This window comes from Marmota flaviventris, chromosome 11 (assembly GCF_047511675.1).
Source record: "Marmota flaviventris isolate mMarFla1 chromosome 11, mMarFla1.hap1, whole genome shotgun sequence".
Lineage (NCBI taxonomy): Eukaryota > Metazoa > Chordata > Mammalia > Rodentia > Sciuridae > Marmota > Marmota flaviventris.
This window is the reverse complement of record NC_092508.1, coordinates 34,018,880-34,042,658: the sequence shown is the minus strand read 5'-3', so window position 1 is coordinate 34,042,658 and position 23,779 is coordinate 34,018,880. Positions and strand designations below refer to the sequence as shown.

Below are 23,779 nucleotides of genomic sequence, written 5' to 3'. Positions count from 1 at the left end.
AACCCCAGTACTCAGGGAAAAAAAAAGGGGGGGGGGGAGAAAACAGTTAACAATATCTGTTAATCCTTTTAAATCGTATTATGCCTTTTGTTTTTAATAAACTCCCTCCCTATTCTAAGGTTATAAACATACTCAACGTACATTTTCTCCTTAAAGATTATAAATTTAAAAAAAAATTTTAAAGATTATGAATTATACAGGGCGCGGTGACACACACCTGTAATCCTAGCAGCTCAAGAAGCTGAGATGGGAGAATAGCAAATCAAAGCCAGCCTCAGCAATGGCAAGGTACTAAGCAACTCAGTGAGACCCTGTCTCTAAATAAAATACAAAATAGGGCTGGGGATGTGCTCAGTGGTTGTATGCCCTTTAGTTCAATCCCCGGTACCAAAAAAAAAAAAAGATTATGAATTATTATAGGTCTTATTTTACTAGCTAACATTTTATAACATTTAATATATGTCAGCAGTATTCTAAGCATTTTATATAATTCATCTATTTACAGCAATCCTATATAATAGGTACTATTACTCTCCCCATTTTATAGATGAAGAAATGGGCATTTCACCTAAATGGGCATTACAACTAGTAAATGACAAAGTCTCTGTCAAGCTAGTAAGTGGTAAAGCAAAGTCAAGCAAAGTCTCTGTCAAGCTAGACTACAAGAACTTTGAACAACTCACTAACCCACAGAATATCATACTTGTTCATTACACTAAGAACACCATACTTATTTCACCTGGGCAGCAAGACACCTTAGTAAAAATTACATACATGTTACAGGGTAGAAGAATAGCATGAAATTTAGAACACTGCCAACTTAATGAAGTTAAGTTAAAGACTCAGAGGTCCAATAGTTTGGACTATGCCAAAACACTCCCTTCAAAAAGTTGCCAAAGCTCATTCAGCGACCACCACTTAAAAGCACAGTGTTTGATAGGCCTCTTTAAATTCTGGAAATACAATCCATATTTTAGCATGTCCCATTTCCTGAATAATCCATAAGAGCTACAGGACAAAAGACAGCAACAAGTCAAGGTGATAGTTCAAACTATTCTACCCATTTGGGCTTTAAGTTCCAGCAAACTCAGTGGTGTTCAACACGTGTATGGTAAATGATAAAGTAGTTGTATAAAGAAGCTACCAGTAGGTTCTGACAAAAAAAAATCACAACATAGACCACTAGGCATAGAACTCAACATAAAGCAGTTTCTAAAAGTGGCATTATTGGCATTTTGGTCACTCCTGCAATTGTGAGAAGCTGTTCTATGTATAAAAGGATGTTTAGTGGCATCCTGGCTTCTACACACTAGATGTAATACTGCCCTTGAATTGTGACAAAATGTTTCCAAACATTGCCCCTAGTTAAGAACCACTGCTTTAGAATAGTACTATCTCCTTTCCTGCAGCTGATTATACTTTTAAGAAAGAGCTCCTTGCCTGGCTTTTGGATCCTAACAGAAATTGATCCTGTAATGACCATGTAATGAACCTAATCTAAAAAAGTGAGTGCTCCAACCCACTAAGCCATAAGGCAAAATGTGCTAGCAGTGTTTCATCAAGTGAAAGTAATCTGCATGTCAGATATTAGTTTTTTTCCCTCCATCAGGGCACATAAGAGGACTATATTCCTCTATCCTCTTTAAGTCAAATGTAATTTTGTGACTTATTTTGCCAAGAGCAGAAATCATTTCTATAGCTAGGTGTGATGGTGCAAACCTATAATCACAGCTCCTTGGTAGGCTGAAGTAGAAGGGTCACAAGTTCAAGGCCAGTCCAGGCAACTAAGAGAGACCCCTTCTCAAAATAAAAAATTAAAAAGGGTTTGAGGGTATAGCCTGGCATGAATGAGGCCTTTGGGTTTAATCCAATTAGCACTCCACCCCCCCCAAAAAAAAATCTGTAGAAACATTTAATTGCTAGTGTGCAATTCTCCAGCCTGTTCTTACTTTACCAGTGTTATAACAAGAAGCTGAGACAAATATAGATGCAATGCTGACCCATCATATGAAGAACAGCTGCTCATAACTGCAGCAGATTTTACATGAGAATAAACCCTTTAAAAAATATTTTTAAAGTCATTATTAGAAGATTGGTTCTTACCATTATATAATCTGCTAACTCTGACAACAATGGTTATATTATGAGATTAGAGCAGGCCATAAAAGTACCAATAAGCTTAATGGCCCAGATACCATGGCACTTACTTCTACTAAATGTAGACTCTCAATCTGTGGACTTGTAGAGTTCCCTATGATCAAATGGAAGAAGAAAAAACAATTGTGGCTGGTTCCTGGTTTACACAGAGTTCTATATAGTAGCATCACCTCTACATATAATAGAAGTGATGAAGAAAAGAAAAGAGAGGCAGAGCTCCAAGTAGTGCATCTTATTGTTCAGTATGCTTAAAAAGAAAGATCTAATAATCCAACAATAGATCTAACAATCTGGCAACAAGACCTTTCAACCAGTACTGTTCAACAGGTACATGAACAAAGTAGTCCTATCATCAGTAAGAGAAATTATATCCTGCCTCAATTGAGACTTTCCCTCACCAATGTTGATCTACAATTCCATGATATATCAATCTGTCTCACACCTCTATGCATTTTCTGAAGCTACTCTCCTTTCTGGAATGATTTTCAACTATCCTTTAGTCTAACTACCCTGCTCTTCTTAACACTCAGATCAATGGTCGTTTGCTCTATAAAGCCTTTCCATAAAAGACAATTCTATATCCTTCCCCTCCCCCTCATAAATTCTCATTGTAGTACACACAGATTCCCCAGTAAGGAATCTATGAATAGAATCATAAACTTTAATAAGAACAAATTACACCATTCTTATCAATCTCTAATATTTATAATTTGATTAGATTATCAGTGTATGCAGAACAACCAAAAAAACAGTACTTTCTTTGATTTGGTCACCAATAGAAACGACAGATATTTTCATTATCAAACTATAATTGTTGCAGACATGAAAAGATCACTGTTCTTGTCAGGTCTTTTGGTCACAGTGGTGAAAAGCTGAATAAAACTAAGAATTTGCCTTAACTCTCAGAAGAGACTTTGGACTTGTGTTCTTCAGAAATCCTGGAACTACAGAAACTATGAAGACTCTTAAAATTGGACTAAAATGTATCTTGCATTGTGAAATGAGCATAAGCTTTTGGGCATCAGGGGTGGAATGTTATGGTTTAGATAAGAGCTGTCCCCCAAAAGCTCCTGTGTCAGACAATGCAAGAGGTTTAGAAATTATATAATTGGGTTATGAGAGCCTTAACCCAATTGGTGAACTAATTCCCTGCCAGGGATTAACTGAAAAGTAACTGCCGGCAGGTGGGGTGTGGCTGAAGGAGGTAGGTCATCAGGGATGTGCTTTTGGGGTTTATATTTTGTCCCTGACAAGGGAAGTCAGTCTCTCTCTCAGTCTCTCTCACTCTCACTCTCTCTCTCTCCTTCCTGGAGCAATGTCCCCCGGTATGGCTTTCCTCTGCCACACCCTTTTGCCATGATGTTTGGCCAGATCTCAGCCCTGAGGAATGGAATCAACATCTATGGACTGAGACTTCTGAAACTGTAAGCCCCAAAATACTCACTTATGCTCCTCACTAGTTCATTTCATATTTCTTTGGTTAGAGAGCCTCTCCCTGAATAAAAAATGTTTCTAATCTCATATGCCCAAATGTTTGGTTAAACATTATTTTGAGTGTTCCTAGGAGGTATTTTTGGATGAGATTAATAATTAAATCTGTAGACTAAGTTTGCCCTCCTTAATGCAGGTGGGCCTAACACAATCAATTAACAGCCTAAATAGAAGAAAAAGACTGAACCCCTCCCCCAAGTACAAGAGTTCCTCCTACCTTACTGCCTTTGAACTAGAACATCAGCACTTCTCTGCCTTTGGACTTAAAAAGAAACATCAGCTATTCCTGGGTTTCAATTTCTTGAAAACTCTTAATAAATCTGGTTCTCAGACCTTCAAACTCTGGAATTATATTATTGGTTCTACTGGGTCTCCAGTTTGTCAACTTGCCCTTTAGATCTTTAGACTGATCAGCCTCCTCACTTGTGTCAGCCAAATCCTAATAATAGAAATTAAAATAATTATATATAAAATCCCTTATTGGTTCTGTTTCTCTGAAGAATCCTGATGAATATCATCGTTGACTCTAAAAATCTGAGAATATATGCAAAATCCATCACTTGAACATCTTACAACTGGAATGCCTTGCCCTTATATCAAGTATTATTCCATCAGCATGTGTTCTTCAGAATAGGGGCAGCTATTAGAATAAATGCTAGTTTCTTTTTAATGGCACATAAAACACAGAGTCAATCTTATAAGATCTCTTTCTCATGGGTTTAGGGAAGAATAACAACCCCTTTCCCTTCTGCTCAGAGAACCAAAAAAAAAAAGATTGTTTTCCACTAACACTGCCCCTCCAAGAGGTCACTCCTACTTTTCCTCATAACCCTCTTATAAATTGATAGGGATAGGCAGAGTCATAGTGGTAGCTATTCCCAGTACATAATGCCTTCTGTTCTCAGAAATCTGTGCAAAAGTTTATTAGTCTTATTATTAAATTATAACTTCTCTAGAGCAGAGAATATACCTTAGTTGTGCATTTCCAATTCTTATAACAGGACCTACTATATAAGTTAGCGCTTAATTCATGTCTGTTGAATGAAAGGTCTAACAGCAACAACTGGACAGTCAGAGAAGATAAGAAGCAAGTATGAAAAAGATTACACATTCCTGTGTAATATCCCATCCCTGGCAGGTATTCTATACACTCAGTAAAAAGCCATTTCTGAGCTTTATTTGCAAGTAAATGTAGTCAGATTACTATATTTTGGTCATTGCAACCAGAGGAAGTACTGCACGGGGAATTTTAAAGGTTTCTTAAAAGATGAGAGTATACCCCTTTTTGTCTATACTTTTCTTCCACCGTCCTTCCTTCTCCCTTGAACAAGGATATAATTGTCTGGAGATCCAGCAACCATAAGGTGATCTTGAGAATGGAAAGCCACAAAACAATGGTAAAGGGAAAAGAAGGAGCCTGGATCCTTGACAACTCTATGGAGTGCCTCATCAACCCTAGAATACCTACCTCTCAATTTTTTTTTTTTAATAAGACAAAGAAATAACTACTATCGTGTTTGAGAAATAGTTATTTCTTATTTTCATTTCTAGCAAATATAATTTCTAACTGATAAGTCAAGAAAGTGACATCAACAACAAATCTGTAATCAAGACACCTAGAGATACCTCAGCTGTGCTTCAACTTAATGCTGATAAAATGTTATTTCTACTGAGATGAAAAGGTTAGAGTAGGAAGCAACAATGAATGAAGAGCCTTTGCTGGATGAACATTTAGAGTACTTTAGTACAATGACAAATTTTATACTGCAATTTCTTGCCAACATTTGAGAGCTATGTTCTAGAAAAATAATGTGGCTCACAAAACTATAACTGTAAAAAACAAATAATACAAAAATAGGGGTTAGGGAAATTAAAATATTTAATAGAAAATGTTAAACTGTTTAAGACTTGTTTAAAAAATTTTTAAAATGACTCTTCTATAGACTAACCTTCAAATTTTCAAGAAACATTGCTGTAACACAAGAAGTTGAGGATGATTTTCCCCATATTCTTTGGACTTTTCTATGTCATAAAAATTTTGAACAAGCCTTTCCTGAATTGCCATTCAATATTTTTTGTACTTGTGTTTTTAGGTTTTTTTTAAATTTTATTTTACTTTTTTCTTTGAGGGGAGGGGGATTTACTAGAGATTTAACCCAGGGGTGTTTTACCACTAAGCTACATCCCCAAACCTTTTTGTTTTTTATTTTGAGACAGGGCCTCATTGAGTTGCTGAGGCTGGCCTTAAACCTGTGATCCTCCTGTCTCAGCCTCCCAAACCACTGGGATTACAGGTACTAACACCACACCCAGCTATACTTGTGTTTTTAAATTTTTTTTATAAGTCTCAGCAAAATTCTTCATAAATTCATATAGCAATTGTGTCAGTTTTGGGGCTGTTTTTCTTTTTTTGTGATGCTGGAAACTAAACTCAGGGCCTTGCACATCCTAGCCAAATATTTTACCACTGAGCTACATACCCAGCCCCAGGGCTGTTAAAGAAAATTGTAAATAAGCTGATCTGTAACCTACACTATAGACTTGCATAAAACATTACATAATCTGATACTATAGAATACAAACACAAAGTTGCACTGTCTTTAATAAAAGATCAGTTGGCAATTCAGTAATTCCATTACTGGGATATATTCAAAGGAAAGGAAATCAGTATATTGAAGAGACATTTGCACTCTCTTTACTGCAGCACTATTCACAACAGCCAAGGAAATGGAGTCAACCCAAGTGTTTGTCAACTGATGAATAAATAAAGAAAATGTGGTATATAAACACAAAGGAATATTATTGAGTTATACAAAAAGGACGAAATCCTGTCATTTGTGACAACATGGATAAACCTGGAGGACATTATGTTAAGTGAAAGAAGCCAGTCACAGAATGACAACGCATGATTTCACTTGTATGTAGAATCAAAAAAAAATTGATCTCATAGACACAGTGAAAACAACAGTGGTTACCAGTGGCTGAGGAGAGCAGGAGGGAAGAATGGGGAAAAGTTACTCAATGGGTACTAATTTATGGTTATATAGGAAATATAAGTTCTCATGTTTTATTGCACATAAAGCGACTATATATAACAATGTGTTTCCAAAAGAAAGGTTTTGAATGTTCTCACCACGTTTGAGGATTTTACCTTGATTTGCATCTTTCACAATGTACACATGTATTGAAACATCATATCATACCCCATAAATAGGTACAATTATTATGTATCAATTTAAAAAGTAAAAATAGAAGGTAGAGGCAACAAAATCCAGTATTGCTCAGATGAGAGGTACATAAACAAAGTATTAAAGATAACATCAGGTTCTAGTTTCAGCCCATTAGAAAAATGATAAAAGGGAAAATAGAATCATTTTAAGTCATAGCATATTTGAGGGCCCTGCAGATCATCTTCATCTGGCAGGTATTTAAATTATAGAACAGGAAAGAAAAAGTCTAGATTAGAGACATAGATAGGGAAAACAGATAGATATTTGAGAATTATCAGCCCTAAGAATCATCAGTTTTAGATACTAAGTGAATAAATAAGATCACAGAGTGACAGGTATACAATGAGAGATTTGACAATGGAACATTTAATTCTAATTTTTTTATTAATTTTTCCTAGTTTTTTCCACAAACAATAAAACAGTAAATACTGTAAAATATTTCAAATTGTTAAAAATTTTAGATTTTATAAGTACTTTGTGTTTTCTATTTGAATCCCACAGTCACTTTAGAAAAATAGAATGGTCCACAGTGTATTCTTCTAACTCCACTATTGTTTTCATTTCAAAAGAACTACAAAGGAATACAGATTAGAAAGCTTTAAAATAAAAGAGTATGTGAAAGTATAAGTTTAATTTCCTATTCAGGATCCAACTCCTTCCCTCACCTGTTTTTATAAAATATGAGGAAAGAAATTTATGTAAATTAATTGACAAATCTCAGTAGCTATATTAGCCTATATCAAACATTATTAGTCAAGTATCACACTATAGATATATACATACCTATATTTATGAAGGCACAATTCTCAATAGCCCAGTTATGAAGTCAGCCTAGGTGCATATCAACAGATGAATCGATAAAGAAAATGTGGCATATATACACAATGGAGTATTATTTAGCCTTAAGGAAACAAAATTATGTCATTTGCAGGAAAATGGACGGCACTACATATCATCTGTTATTTTCAAGCAAAATAAGCCATACTCAAGACAAGTATTGCCTGCTTTCATATGTGAAATCTAGGGGTGGGGGATGACTTGGATGTACAAGGGGGACTATTACTAAGAAGAAGGGAACAGGGGAGGGGAGTGTAGGGCGGGTAATGGGGAGACAGAAATGATAAAAATGTTATACACATATACAAATATGACACAATGAAACCCAATATTCTATATAATTAATATGCAATAATTTTAAAAAGAGCCAGTTATCTGGGGCTGGGGACATAGCTCAGTTGGTAGAGTGCTTGCCTTGCATGTACAAGGCCCTCATTTCAATCCCCAGCACTACCAAAAAAAAAAAAAAAAAAAAAAGATTCAATTATCCATAATAACAAAGGTAATAAATCTGACTAACATTTTTTGAGGTATAGAACAAAATGAGTATTCTGTAACCCATGTTTACCACTTAGTAAATTGGTGCCACCTGCCACATTTTATGACCAATATTTTGGCAGTTGTATCTCAAACACAGAAAGCATAACTCTGTAATTAACCAAAGTCACACACCTTAAAATTAAATTTCCCCCAAATTTCATTCTTCTTATTTACTTTTTTCTCATACTTATCTATATGGAAGCCAGATCCCCAAACAAAAAACTCAGAATTCATAAAGAGGAGCTACAAATTTATAAATTAGAACCAATACCAAGGTCAACATATTTGCAATTCCAAGTTTTAATACATATTAGTGAGTGACTGTTTATGCAAATATTAATGTATATTTGTCATATCATTGCACTATTAAAAAGACTTTTAATCAAGAAAACTTTCAATCTTTATTTTCCATTTTTAATTCTAGAACTAGATCACTTTCTGAGGCAAACTGAAACATTCAGCATAATTTTCATTTCTAGCAATTTCAGACACTGGCTAGAAAAGTTACCCTTGCTATGTTGTTAAATGGTGACAATTTGTTGAGCTAAAAACTTATTGGTAGATTTGGTAGCTCTTTCACCCAAACTGAAACTATTGTTACTGGTTCATACCACAAGTGCCAGAGCCTTGAATTACATCAATGGTTTTTAAAGTGGCAGCCATAACTAAGCCAAACCATTAAGAGATTTTTTTTTCCCAAAAAATGCATCTACTTCCTTCATACTCCCCCATGACTAAAATTTTGAAGTGTATATAATAACTGTGTGTATGCCTTTTTATAAACTCCTAGATTATTTTGAGAGACCTTTCTATCTATCTGTACCCAATTGGATAATTCTCAAATTAGGCAGTCCTTTTTTTAAACATTGTGTCAAAAGCAAAGCATAAGAAATAGAACTACAAAGTGACAAGAGCTCAGCAGAAGGCTAGGGAGGCTATTTACAACAGGTATACACCACCTTCAGAGATTTCTATGTCAGCTCCCTCCAGAATCCACTACATTACATCTTAGACATTGGTATTCATTATTCTGAGAAAAGCATGTAGTCTACCAGATAAAAATGTAAAAGGAAGCAATTTGGGACCTTAAGAAGCCACAGACAGACTGGTGAGGTGGCACACTCAGGTAATTCTAGCTACTTGGGAGGCTGAGGCAGAGGATCAAAAAGTGGGAACCACTAAGCAAGACCTGTCTCAAAATAATAAATAAAAAGGGCTGGGGATATAGCTTAAGAAGAAGAAATAGAAGGCACCACAGCCACCACAGATAATGAAACACAAAAATTCTGCTGTTCGTTCAGGCATTAAAAGAACAATAGGAAACTGCTGATAACTTGTTCAAAGAATTCTGCCCATATTTCATCATTTTAATTTTACATCATGTAGCACTGTTTTCTCTAGGATATAAGTTCAGTGGACTGAAAACCTTAATCATTTTAGAATAAACTAAGTAAGATATCAAAACTGTATACTAAAAATAGTCAACTAATCTTAAACCCCCATTATATGACAAGATACCTTAAGGGCTGGGTTAAAAAAGTCAAAATCCATTTTAAAGCAAACAATTATATTTCTTTGCAGACACTGTTTGAGAGAGAGGTCAGTTGGCAGAGTGTTTACCTAGCATGCAAAAAGCCCTGGGCAATCCCCAGCACCACAAACAGTAGCTAGCTCAAATTCCTTATAAATAACTCCAATAGAACTTTTGAAATATTTCAGAAGAAAGAGAACATTCATGATTTATAAATAATTATCCAATTACACGCTAATTGAATTAATGGTTCTTAAAGTACTTGGTAATTTTCTTCTTGGTGTTGAAGTTATGGCATTAAACATTGGGCAAGTGTTTCTTAAACTGCTTGGTAATCTCCTTCCCAATGTTCAATTTATGGCATTCTAAGATGACACCTACTGGCCATTCAAAATCAGCTATTAGTTCTTCAAGACAGTGAGTAGGCTGGTTACATAAGAAACACACACACACACACACACACACACACACACACACACACAGTCTCTCTCTCTCTCTCTCTCTCTCTCTCTCTCCCCCCTCCCCCCCAAAAAACTCTGAATAAAGGCAAATTTGTTCACAGATACTCAAATCACTACAAAATTTCACCCAGAAAATTGTTTTCTTTGTAACCGAGACAGCATTACTCAAAAACAGAAAAGACTGAAACATCAAGAATCATTTTAAAAATTTAATTAAACCATTGACAAATAATCTCAGTACTCTCAACACTTCAAAACAAACTCTAAGGATCCACTCCACTTCTCTTTCACAAATATTATTTTGAGCAAAACAAATGAAATTTTGATTTAGGTCTGTATGCACTAACATAAGTTAACATTAACAGAAAAAAAAAAACACCCACATTTTAGAAAGTTTTCCTGACATGCAGTAGTACTAAAACATGTTCAGTAAAATGATACAATTGCTAATACTGAATTTGTTCTTATCTTCTAAAGGCAACACTTCAAACAGCTTACATTTTGCCAATATTTAAAGCTTTATTAAAAATTGTTTTCCCGTCTTTTAAAATCACTTTTCACTGAGCTACAAAATCAAGTTTTTATATACATACTGCCTAGAATTTCTATTTTAATCCTACATTTCATTGTGTAAACCTAAAATTATAAAGACTCTTTATTTTTCCAGTATTGGGGATTGAACCAAGAGTTTCAGCACAAGACTTTTGAAAAACAGGATAATTTATGATTAATTTTATTTGTAAGTACGTTTTATATACTTCCAAGAGATTCAAAGAGCTTATTTTTTAAAACCTAAGAAATAACTCATAACTAGTCTCAGACTTACAAAGCAAATTACTTAAAAACTGACACCCTTCCTCCCCATTCAGACTTTCACCCTATTGTCACAATCTCTAACATCCACAATATCTGTGGGGAGGGGAGGTTCTACCAATTAATTTTCTAGTCATCTTCCAATTTGCACTTACCTCCTACAATAGACTTTTTGAAGCTCTGCACTTTCCTGAAGATTAAAAAACGTACTTGTTACCATCCTTGACCCTCAAAACAAATTCATGAACTATAAAACACGAATCTGAACACAATCATCTCAAACTTGCGCCGTATCTCTCCAGTCCAGATTTGGGATAAGCTCTTCGTGACTACTCTAACCTTCATGCTATCACCCTTCGCCTACAGAGCCTGCCTGGCTAAAAAAAAGCACTGAAGCCAATGAAAAGTGTTCTATCAATAGGTTTGCAAGACCTCCTCTTCCAAGAGGGTCAACCTCGTTGTTACAATAAATAACAAGCCAAGGATTACATAATGCACAGCAATAGAGTTTACAGGATCTGACCGCCAGTAAACAGCTTTCTTCTCCGCACCCCTTCACTACCCTCAGCAAATGGCCATAAGAAGAAATCCCTAGGATTTCTCTCAGGTGTCTGTAACGTCGCGTCCTTTTCTCGCCTGGGGCTTCGTGCAAGGAATTCCTTCAGCTCTCACTACCAGTGTCTTACTCCAGCCTCTCTTCTCTCTCTCAGACCACGCCACCACAACCCCCATGCTCTAAGCAGGCCCCCAGGCCGCCCCACAGGACGCAGCCCCCGCCCGCCTCAGCTGCCATCTCCTCACGACCCTCCTAAGCGGCTACCTGGCTTACGAGGTTCCGGAACCACCAACGGTCTGGCTACCGCCTTCCCAGACCACCCTCGTCAGCTTCCCCTCTATAGGGTCCGCAGCCGGAGAAGAAGAAAAGCCCTCCTCATTTAGCACTTTCCGTGCGCCAAAGACAGCACCGCCGCCTACCAGTCACCGCTCTGCCTCCAGCTTCCTATCGCCACCGCCTCCCGCAGCAGCCTGCCAACTGCAGCACAACAACCAGCCTTCTCATTGGATGAGTCCACGCTCCCAACAACAGCTTCACTTATTGGCTGGGGCAATCTTCGGCCCTACCCTCTGTGCAGTGTTTAAGGAGTCCCTCTCCAAACAAGGAAAGTATCGCTTTTCCGCCCTTATTTCTTCTGAAATGTCTCTTAGCTCAATCATACTTAGAATGCACGTATGTGTACAAAATATTGACTTCCCATTTCCCTCGTATTATCCCTATTTGGTCCAGAAATCATTGAACCAGGACCGGAACGTTAAACTTCTCCTCCGTTTTCCTACCGTAAGGAACTGTACTTGACAACTTCCGTTTCCGGTTGGCTCCGGCTGGACGGTTGACTATTGAGTGTCCTGAGAGGTCAAATTGCTGTAAGGTAAATTAGGGAGTACGTGGGAGACCTCTATATTAGGATTGAGAGCTAGACTCTATTCTGAGGAAATGCAGACTGGGAGAAACTAAGTAGAGAAGGATGACGAGAGGAGGCAGTTCAAAGGGGAAGGAGGCCAAGGAATAAGCCAAAGAGAACTATAGTTTAGAACTGAAGGAGGGACAGGTGGTTGCAGAAGGATACTGTGAGAATTATATTGGTTGTTAAATCCAGGTACTTTGTCCCGCCCTTGCCCGGTGCAACCCCCTTCTCGGCCCGTGGACATTTGGTTTACATTTGGATTGAATAAAGGCAGAGGGACAGCCCCCAAATCGAAAATATGTAAAATAATTGTAATGTATGCCTCACCAGCTTGTATATTTTTAAGTAAGCTTTTTCTGGTACAAATGTTTATGGTACAGTGTTATAGTGTGTGTGTGGGGGGGGGGGGAAGCAGGATATAAAAATCCCAGCCATTGCATGTGTTTAGGAACACGGATTGGACAATAACGTGATAAGAATCCTTTTGGTTTTATTTTCTCATTAGTATGATAATTGCGGTTTTTTAAATGGGGAGAATTGGGAATATATATTTGAAAGTCTTTGGTAAACTATAAAATTGCATGTAGTGGGAGTAGCATTACCCTTTTGCTTCCTTCTTAAGAAAATATGCCCTTGCTTTCCCTGTGCGGGAGCCACCCTTTTATTATAGGTTGATCTCCACCAAAATTAAGGTTCACTTAAGACATAAATAGCTTTTTACATTTTTCATAATCACATGTTCTTTGTTGAGCTGCTTTCCTTGCTGTTCTTATTTGAGCAGCTCTGAAAGTGAAATAATCATTCCTTGTTGAGTCTCAGCACAGTTTATAACTCACCTTTTCGAGAAAATTTTGCTTTTTATTTTCACATAATAGGACTATATAAAACAAAAGTAAATTTTGAAGAGTTGTAATCAAGCAAATACTTGTATAACCATCTCTCAGATTAGCACTGCTAATAATTTAGAATATGCATTCTCAACAGAGGTGTTCTGTCCTTGAAGGGAAAATGGAATGAGAAATGAGGAGAACACAATGGTTTATGTCCCTTAAATAGGGCGACAGTTCATAAACAGATACAAAATACATCTCAACTCCTTAGAGGCTGAAAACACTGCCTTGGCAGGGCACAGTGGCTTAGAAGGCTGAGGCAGGAAAATCACAAGTTCAAAGTGAGCCTCAACAACTTATCAAGGCCCAAAGCAACTAAGTGAGATCCTGTCTCAAAATAAAAAATAAAAAGTGCCAGGGTTGTGGCTCAATGGTTAAATGCCCCTGGGTTCAATGCCCACCACCAAAAAACAAAGAAAGAAACTAAAACACTTCCTTAGACACTTTTTGTATTAGCCTCTGTGATTATCTCTCCTCCACCAAGAGGTGAGCACTATCCTGACTCTTGGCAAGAAATCACTTGTTTTACTTTAATTCTGTCTAAGATGCATTACTAAAAAGTGAATTAGACTTTTCAACTTATACAAATGGGATCAATATGTATGTGTCTTTTTCTGATTCATCCTTGTTCATTATTATATTTGTGAAGTTTGCTCATACTTTTGCATGTAGCTCTTTGTTGTTTAATATTCCATAGCGCGATTGTACCATAATCCTTTCTATTGTCACTAGATTGGAATTACTTACAGTTTAGAGCTAGCAAAAAACAGTTATGTGACTGTAAAGATTCTTATCTAACAGGAACTGGGGTGTGGCTCAGTGAAAGAACTTCTCCTTAGCATGCATGAGGTTCGATACCCAGCACCAAAAAAAAGTCCCCAAATTTTTATAAAACATTGCTTGAAGAAATACAATGCAATCCACACATGTAATTTTTAAAGCCTTATTAAAAGTAAAAAGAAACAAAATTAACTTTAATAGTATATTTTATCTAACTCAATTATTAGAAATATTATTTCCAAATGTAACCAATATTAAGTTATTGAAATATTTTATATTTTCACACTTTTCTAAATTTGTGTACTTTTATGTTTACAAAACATCTCAGTTCATATGCCAAATTTCATAAATTTAAACACTTGTTCAGCTTTTCTAAGTCATACAAATGTTTCAGAATGATTGTTCTTGGTCATATTCATACCCAGAAGGCACATTGCAATCTGTTTTCCCCAATTCTCATAATCTTACAAGGTTGGTTTCATGTCCATTGAATGAAGAAACTGAAATTCTGAAAGATTAAGTGATTTACCTGGTGCTTTTATAGCTATCAATGGTGCAAAGTAAGAGAATTCCAGACTCTTCCTTCAAATGATCAGGATATTGTTGTTTGAGTTATGACTCTTCTGCCTTTTTGTTGTGTTTCTTTCTTTTTAAAAATTTTTTTTGTAGTTGTAGATGGACAGAATACCTTTATTTTATTTGTTTATTTTTATATGGTGCTGAGGATCGAATCCAGTGCCTCACACATGCTAGGTAAGTGCTCTACCACTGAGCCACAGCCACAGCCCTTGTTTATTTCTTTGTTGTAGTAATGGGGATTGAACCCAGGAGCATTCTGTTACTGAGCTACATTCCTAGCCCTTTTAAAATTTTGGTAAATTGCTGAAGCTGGCCTTGAACTGGTAGTCCTCCTGACTTAGCCTCCCAAGAAGAAATACAATGCAATGTGTGGATTGCATTGTATCTCTTGAATAGCACTACTGTAGGCATGTGCCACAGTGTCCAGCAGTTGTGCCTATTCTGAAATAAAAATATTTTTTTTAAATGAAAGATTTTCTAGAAACACTGTTCAACTTTTTCTTCTTTATATTTAGGAAATTCTTATAAAACCTTTCTGAAATACTGGAATTAGGTATAAGAGAAAGCACATTGAATTCATTAAAAGAAATTTATATAGGAGAAATAAGAATGTATGTACTTCTATTTTTTTTTTTAAGATTTGTCTTTTAAATTACTTAATATTTTGAGGCAGTAATATAATAGATTTGAAATAGCCTTTGTACTATGGTAATGTTTCAACTTTTATTTTCCAAACCAAACTCTTTCATCAAAATTTTAACATGCCAGACACAGTAGAGCACACCTGTAATCCCAGCAATTTGGGAGGCTGAAACATGAGGATTGGGAGTTCAAAGCCAGTCTCAGCAATTTAGTGAGTACCCAGCAATTTAGCAAGATGCTGTCTCAAAATAGAAAAGAATTGGGGATGTAGCTCAGTGGTAGAGCAACCTGGTATTCATCCCAGATTGAATTCAATACCCATACCAAAATTTAACCCTGTTTTGTATTGTTTTCCAAATACATGGATACTCAGTATTCTAAAATTGACAGTTGCCAAAATAAGGGCTTGTCTTGAAATCTATACAAACATTTTTGAAATGAAACAATATTTCAAAAAATATTTTTTAAAACATGTTATGAAGAAGCCAGGACATTACCATCCCAAATAAATGTTTCTAAGTGTCTTTCTTTTGTAATAATGTATTGAATCTTTTTTTTTTTTTTTCCTTTTGGTGCTGGGGATTGAACCCAGGGCCTTGTGCATGCAAGGCAAGCACTCAACCAACTGAGCTATATCCCCAGCCCAATGTATTGAATCTTAAAAGTCATTCTGAAACCCAAAACCATAATTTTTCTTTCCTTCATATTATTGAATCCACCATGAGACTTTGGGAGTCTCATTCAGTTGTAAAATGGGGATATTTTTAATTTAAATTCAGAGAGTTATTTTAGAAGTGATGAAATTAATAAGATTAAGTGTTTCAAAGTCATGTTGTTTTAACTTGTGTTTGATGGGTATTGATTTTTTTCTCTTTAAATATATAAATAACCAACATAATATTTTGTGATATTTAACATGTTTATAAATATTAAGTGTTTGTTAATTTGTCAAAATTATTATGTTCAATCTTTTCTCATCTTGGAATTATTGTCTAATGGAATGAGAATTTCACATAATGTGTCTTTAATGTACACTACCTAACAATTAGTTCTGTCTTCTAAAATACAGTTTAAAAAAATCCTGTCTTATTATTGAGCCTGTATGTACATAGTTATAAATACAGCCAATGGTAATAATTATTTGGTTTCATTTTATTTCTGGAGAGAGTGACTATAGAATTGCTACTGCTAGCCTTATACAAATTATAATATAGCAGTATTTATTCATACCCTTTAATTTGAATTCATAGCAATTGAAAAGGGGAACTGAGATTAAGTTTATTTTTATATTAGCTGTAAAAATAACACTAGTAGAGCTGGAGATATGGGTCACTGTCAAGAGTTCTTGCCTAGCATGCAACAAGCTAGGGATTTAGTCCACAGCACATAACACACACATACTCGTGCCCACACACAAAAGTTAATCATAACACTAGTAAAAGTGAAATATTTATATAAACACTAAAGGCATTTTATTTATAGGAGCAAACATGGACTAAAAACGATCTTAAGGGGTTGGGGTTGTGGCTCAGTGGTAGAACTCTTGCCTAGTATTTGCAAGGCCCTGGATTCAATCCCCTAGTACCACAAAAAAAAAAAAAAAGACAAAAGAAAAATGGGTCCTAAGGTCTCTGTTATTCAGTTCATTTAGTAAACTTCAGCCTATGAATCACATTCAGCCCATTACCTCATTTTTGTAAGACCCATGAGCAAAGAATAGTTTTTTGAGATCACTTTGATACTAAGGAATTCTAACTTTGAGCGCTAACTAAGCAAGATGGTGAACTCCAAAATGGAAATTTCTTTTTTATCATTAGTAGACCTATACAAAAAAAATTTAATTATACTCAGTTACTATTTATTATATCTTGGATTTTATCAATAAGTTTTGGAAATTTGTTTTCTTGTCATATATAGACATACATAATCTGCTCAATTTTACCTCTTTTGTCCAAAAGCGTAAAATATTTATTATCTGACTTTTTACAGAAAAAGTTCATGTGATCATACGTATTCAAAATCCTTAAGACAACATTTTAAAAGAATCATCTAAATAAAGGTAACTAAACAGTATTATGCTTTCATCATGCAAATTTATGCATTAGGACTCAAAAGAGGGAAACAGTATTACTTAGAAGTTAGGAACAGTACTGCAAGGGTTAAAGCCCAGTTGTACCTTTTACTATTTTTTGTTACCTTCAGGATATTACTTAGCTTCTGAGAGTCTTAGAGTTAATTTATTAAGGACATAACTTAACCTTTGGGAGACTCATTCAGTTGTAAAATGGGGATATTTTTAATTTAAATTCAGAGAGTTATTTTAGAAGTGATGAAATTAATATATGTAAAACATAGTGCACCTGGCACATAGGACTCAGTAAATGTTTGCTATTTTTCTAATGAAGAAAGTAATCAAATAATAAATGGTTTTCTCTGGTACAATTACTGATTATTTTTCTGTTTCATATTCGTATTTCCTGTGAACACATACTAGTTAGTGTAATAAAATAATTTTCTAAAATCTCTTTTAACTTAGAATTTTCAAGCATTTATCTTTTAAAAAACATTTAAGTGTACTTCTCTATTATGTTACTTATTTTCTGTAGACATGGCCCCTGGACATGGACATGGACATGAACATGGTCATGGAAAACTAGAACTTCCAGATTATAGGCAATGGAAGATAGAAGGGACACCATTACAAACTGTCCAGGAGAAGCTGGCTGCAAAAGGGCTCAGGGATCCATGGGGCCGGTAAGATGAATTAAGTAATTTAATTAGAACTTCTCTTTAAAAGTTAGTGTCTAGGGCTGGAGTTGTAGCTCAGTAGTAGAGTGCTTGCCTCACATGTGGAAGGCACTGGGTTTGATCCTCAGAACCACATAAAAATAAAATAAAAGGTATTGTGTCTATCTACAACTAAAAATATATATACTTTTTTTTTTTTTTTAATTTAGTGTCTAGCCAGGTGTGGTGCATGCCTGTAATCCCAGCGGCTTGGGAGGCTGAGGCAGGAGGATCACTTGGTCAAAGCCAATCTCAGCAAAAATGAGGCTCTAAACAACTCAGTGAGACCCCGTCTCTAAATAAAATACAAAATAGGACTGGGGATATGGTTCAGTGGTAGAGTGCCCTGAATTCAATTCCCAGAATACCCCCCGCCCCCAAAAAGTTAGTGTTTTGTGTGTTCATTTTCAGTATATGACTTTTTACATTAAAATTTTAAAATTTTTTGTGCCCACCTCTCACTCCCAGTCCTCCTAATCAAACTTAAGGTGTCATGCGTGCCATGTAAACACTCAACCGCTAAGCTACATCCCCTTCCCATCTTACTGTTTTTGAGACAGGATCTGCCCAGGCTGGCCTGAGACTTGTGATCCTCCTGCCTTCACTACCTGAGTTGCTGGGATTACAGGCATGTACCACCTTGCCTAGCTTAAAACCAGATTTATTGAAATATCATTCCTCTAAAGTTCATCCATTTTAAAATTCACCCATCATATAATTCCATTAGTTTTGACAAAAATGCTGTTATGTAACCACCAAAATCATGCTATAGAATATTTCTGTTAATTTAGAAAATGTCCTTATGCTCTTATGCTCTTTTGCAGTCAGTGTTACCCTACCTGTGACTTGGTGACCCTTGTTGTGCTTTTGTCTGGATAGTTTTGATCTTTTTCAAATTTTGTAGAATTGATATCATATAGTATATAGTCTTTTGTCCTGGACTCTTTCACTTAACATAATGCATTTTGACACTTACACATGTTGTGGATTGTATCTAATCTTTTTTATTGCCTTTTTATTTTATATCCATTCTGTGGAAATACCTCATTTTGGTACCATTATCAATTGATGGTCATTTGGCTTATTCTGAACTTTTGGCTATTATGAGTAAAGTTGCTATAATCATTCAAGTGTGAGCATTTATGAGCACATATTTTTATTTCTCTTGGATAAATACCTAACTGGGATTTCTGGATAATAAGCTATGTTCACAGTTATTTTTATAAAAGACTGCCAAACCATTTTCCAAAGTGACTGAATTATTTCTCATTACCACCATCAGTGTATGAGAATTTCAGTTGCTTAATATCTCTGTCAATATTGTTGTTATTAGTCTTTTAATTTTGGTGATTCTAGTGAAAATGGTATAATACCTTCTTGTGGTTTTAATTTTCATCTCTATAAAAAGTTATGATCACACAGATCTTTTTCTGTGCTTATTTGCCATTCACATATTTTCTGTGGTTAAATCTCTACTCAGAGTATGACTTGTCTTTTCATTTTCTTAAGTTTTAAATTTCAAAGAATTTAAAATTTTAATGAATTCCCAATTTAGCTTTCTTTTTTTCTTTTATGGGTTGTGCTTTTGGCATCCTAAGATTTTTTCCTAATCTTCTTCTAGGAGCTTTTATAGTTTTCTATTAATTAATTAATTTCTTTCTTAAATTTAAGTATATGATCCATTTTTAGTTAATATTTGTATCATTTGAGATAAGAAGGAAAGTTGATATTTTTATATATGGGCATTCAGTTCTTCCAGCACCATTTATTAAAGACCATATTTCCCAGGTTGAATTACATTGACAAAGTTTTCAAAATCAATTTACCATATTTATGTGGCCTATTTCTGGACTCTAGTGTGTTATCCTGATCAATATGTCTGCACTTATGCCCATACTACACTGTCTTCAAATCAGGTATTATAAGATCTACATTTTTTAAATTGGTTTAGTTATTTCAGGTATTTTGCATTAACTGTGAATTTTAGAATGAGATTATCAGCTTCTACAAGACAATCCCTAGCCCTTTTTCTATTTTATTTTGAGACAGGGTCTCTCTAAGTTGCTTAGGGCCTCTCTAAATTGCTGAGGCTGGCTTTGAACATAAAGTCCTCATTCCTCAGCCACCTAAGCTGCTAGGATCACAGACATGTGCCACCATGTCTGGCTCTTCTTGGATTTTAATTGGAATCACATTGAATCTCTTTGACATAGATTCAGAATATGAATCTATTTCATATTTATATTAAATCAAATTCAAATCAAATTGAAGATAATGTCTTTATAATATTGAATCTTCCAGTCCATGGGCAATTTGGATCTTCCTTAATTTTCTTAGCAGTATTTTGTTGCTTCATACACAGGTCTTGCATGTTTTGTTAAGGTTACCCTGAATTATTATTATTATTATTATTATTATTATTATTATTATTATTTTGGCACCAGGGATTGAACCCAGGGGCGCTTAACCACTGAGCCACATCTCCAGGCCTTTTTTATATTTTGAGACAGGCTCTTGCAAGTTTGTTAAGGCTTGCTTTGAACTTACGATCCTCTTGCCTCAGCCTCCCAAGCCTCTGGAATTACAGGCATGTGCCACCGCACCCAGCTCCACATTTTGATGCTATTTTACATGATATATTTTTTTAAGTCTCAATTTCCAATTGTTTGTTATTAGAAAATAAAAACATAATTAATTTTTATATACTGACTTTGTATTTCATTACCTTGCTAAAGTCACTTTTTAGTTGTGATTTTTTTTTTACAGATTCCTTAGAATTTTATTCAGAGATAATCATTTTATCTGTGAAGACAGTATTCTTAACTTTTTATTTTTTTTAATTGCATTAGCTAACTATACTGGTATGATGTTAATTAAAGTGATATAAGCAGACATCTTTGCCTTTTTCCTGAGAGAAAGCAGTCTGTCACCACTAAGTTTGCTGGGTTTTAGGATTTTCAGAGATGCCATTTACCAAAATAAGAATTTCTCATCTATCCCAAAGTTTCTCAGATTTTTATTTTCTTCCTTTCTTTTTCTTTTATTTAAAAACCGTTTTCTTACTGTACTTCCCAGGGTGGCCCCAAACTTGTGGGCTCAGGCCAACCTCTTGCCTCAGCCTCCTTATTAGCTGGAACTACAGGTACAAGCCACCATGCCAAGCTTTTATTATTTGTTTTTGGGGAGTTTTTTGTTGTTGTTGTTTGTTTGTTTGTTTTTTAGTTGTAGTTGGACAAAATGATACCTGTATTTCACTTATTTATTTTTATGTGGTGCTGAGGATGGAACCACTGAGCCACAACCCTAGCCCTTTGGTTTTTTTTAATTCTTGAATTTCATCAAATACTTTTTACTGTATCCATTGAAATGCTCGTGTAATTTTTTTTATTCCATTTATATGATGAATCACTTTGATTTTCATATATCAAAACTGTTTTGCTGGGACTCACCTGTAATCCCAATGGCTTGGGAGGCTGAGGCAGGAGGATTGCAAGTACAAAACCAGACTCAGCAATTTAGCAAGGCCCTGAGCAATTTAGCAAGGCCCTGAGCAACTTAGCAAGACCCTGTCTCAAAATGAAAAATAAAACAGGCTAAGGATGTTGCTCAGTGGTTAACTGTCCCTGGGTTCAATCCCTGGTACCAAAAAAAAAAAGTGTGTGTGTGTGTGTATTATATATAGTATGTATTCATATATATATATATATATATATATATATGTGTGTGTGTGTGTGTGTGTGTGTGTGTGTGTATTATATATATATCTTAAAACCAATCTTTCATATGTGGGGTGAACTCTACTTCATCATGATGTATTATCCTTTTTGGATCTTGTTGGATTCAATTTTCTAAAATTCTGTTAAGAATATTTGCATCTGTGTTCATGAGGTATATTAATCTGTCACTTTCTGCTAACGTCTTTGGTTTGGACATTTAAATTTGATTTGATTAGTTTCCATATTTTCTATTAAGTCAGTATTTTAGTTATCCGTACTGTTACTGTGACCAAAAGACCTAACAAGAACTTAAAGGAGGAAAAGTTTATTTTGGCTCACAGTGGCAGAAGTTCAGGTCATGGTCAGCTGACACCATAACTCTGGGCCTGTGGTAAGGCAGAACATCTTAGTGGAGGGGCATAGCAAAGGAAAGCAGCTCAAGATATGGCAACCAGGAATCTGAAAGGTAGTTCCATTCACCAGATACAAAACACAAATCCCAAAGTCATTGCCCCAGTGACCTGCTTCTTCCAGCCACACCCTACCTGCCTACAGTTACCATCCAGTTAATCCATATTAGAGGATTAATCTAGTGATTAAGTTACACCTCTCTAATCATTTCTCCTCTGAACATTCTAGCATTGTCTCACACTTGCACTTTTGGGGAATACCTCATATCTAAACCATACCAGTCAGAGTTTTAGAGATAAATGGTTTTTGCTCTTCACAACGTGGTATTTTTCACTGACATAATATCTGTGGAAGGAGATTTTTTCCCCCTACACCTCTCTGACTTCAGTTCACTTCTTTATTCAGTATACTCAGAAGAATGATTTACCTGAGCAGGAAATCAGTCTTCTGAAGTTCAAGCTTCTGTGACAGGGAAAAGCTGTGCTCCTTCTGAATTAATGTCTAATTGTCTAAGTTGATCTTTCTATGATGTTGGAATAAGTAGTATGTGTATAGCCACCCAGCTAGTCTGTGATGGATAACCAAAGTGAGTCATGCATTTGAAGCATGAATAGTATGACTATAAAATAAATCATCAAGTGGCTTTTTAAAATATATTTTATAAGTAAAACGTGGTCATATATTCTTAACTATCCTATGCCACAGAAAGATTACTATTGTGATCCACATAGATTTTTCTCAAATAATGTCACATTTAAGTATATTAGAAAAATTAAAATTAATTTTACTTAGTATTTATGAATTGTGTGTGATTATATTTTTTTCATCTTTTTTCTTCTAGCAATGAAGCTTGGAGATACATGGGTGGCTTTGCACACAATGTTTCCTTTGTTGGTGTATTATTAAAAGGATTTAAATGGGGATTTGCTGCTTTTGTGGTAGCCGTAGGGGCCGAATATTATCTGGAGTCCCAGAAAAAAGATAACAATCATCACTGAAGATAGTATCTGGAAATATCTTAGTGACTCCTTAATTCTCTTATAAAAATAAGATTTCTTCACTATATCGTACTTGTCCATGTGTTTGTCCCTTAAAGAATACTAGTAAGGTTTAATAAAGTAAGAAAAACATATACCAGTCTGTTTTTGTAATTCTTTAAAAAATAAAATGAAATGTCTAGGGGCATATCAGAATTCATTTGGAATACATGGGACATTAGGTACCAATAGCAATGCATTCTGCATATAGCAGGCAGCCAGCAAATATTTGGCTGAACAAATGGATATGTTCCAACAGTTTTTGAAATGGTGCTATATCATGCTCTGCAGGTTGTTTGGAGAGACCTAGATTATACTATAAAATACTTGCTGCCCACTTCTGGTTGACATAGCCATGCATGATGTTCACTTTCTTTATTATGGTATTTTCTAGTCTTGTCTTAGGCTTTATTG

At 35.3% G+C, this 23,779-nt stretch overlaps 2 protein-coding genes across 8 annotated transcripts in view; one reads left to right on the top strand and one right to left on the bottom strand.

The window, feature by feature from the left end:
• Positions 1–12,073, bottom strand: part of Hycc2 (hyccin PI4KA lipid kinase complex subunit 2) — a 78,162-nt gene extending 66,089 nt beyond the window's left edge. For 2 of the 4 annotated variants that reach the window (XM_071618924.1, XM_071618927.1), the window contains exon 1: positions 11,881–12,066. The gene's annotated coding sequence lies outside the window, so the exon portion shown is untranslated. Of the gene's footprint in view, positions 1–11,215; positions 11,735–11,880 lie in introns of those variants that run through there. The other 2 variants (XM_071618925.1, XM_071618926.1) reach the window with 2 other exon arrangements.
• A 307-nt stretch (positions 12,074–12,380) lies between these two features.
• Positions 12,381–23,393, top strand: Ndufb3 (NADH:ubiquinone oxidoreductase subunit B3). Of its 4 annotated transcripts, XM_071618922.1 has the most exons (5): positions 12,424–12,487; positions 15,541–15,625; positions 17,404–17,473; positions 18,021–18,168; positions 23,170–23,393. In XM_071618922.1, the coding sequence occupies exons 4-5, from the start codon at positions 18,023–18,025 to the stop codon at positions 23,324–23,326; spliced, it is 303 nt and encodes a 100-aa protein (XP_071475023.1). In that variant the 5' UTR covers positions 12,424–12,487; positions 15,541–15,625; positions 17,404–17,473; positions 18,021–18,022; the 3' UTR covers positions 23,327–23,393. The 4 variants fall into 4 exon arrangements, with proteins under 4 accessions (XP_027797579.1, XP_027797580.1, XP_071475023.1 ...); XM_027941778.3 differs by lacking the exon at positions 15,541–15,625 and having other exon boundaries at positions 12,381–12,487; XM_071618923.1 differs by lacking the exons at positions 12,424–12,487; positions 15,541–15,625 and adding an exon at positions 14,875–14,946.
• Positions 23,394–23,779: the final 386 nt, after the last annotated feature.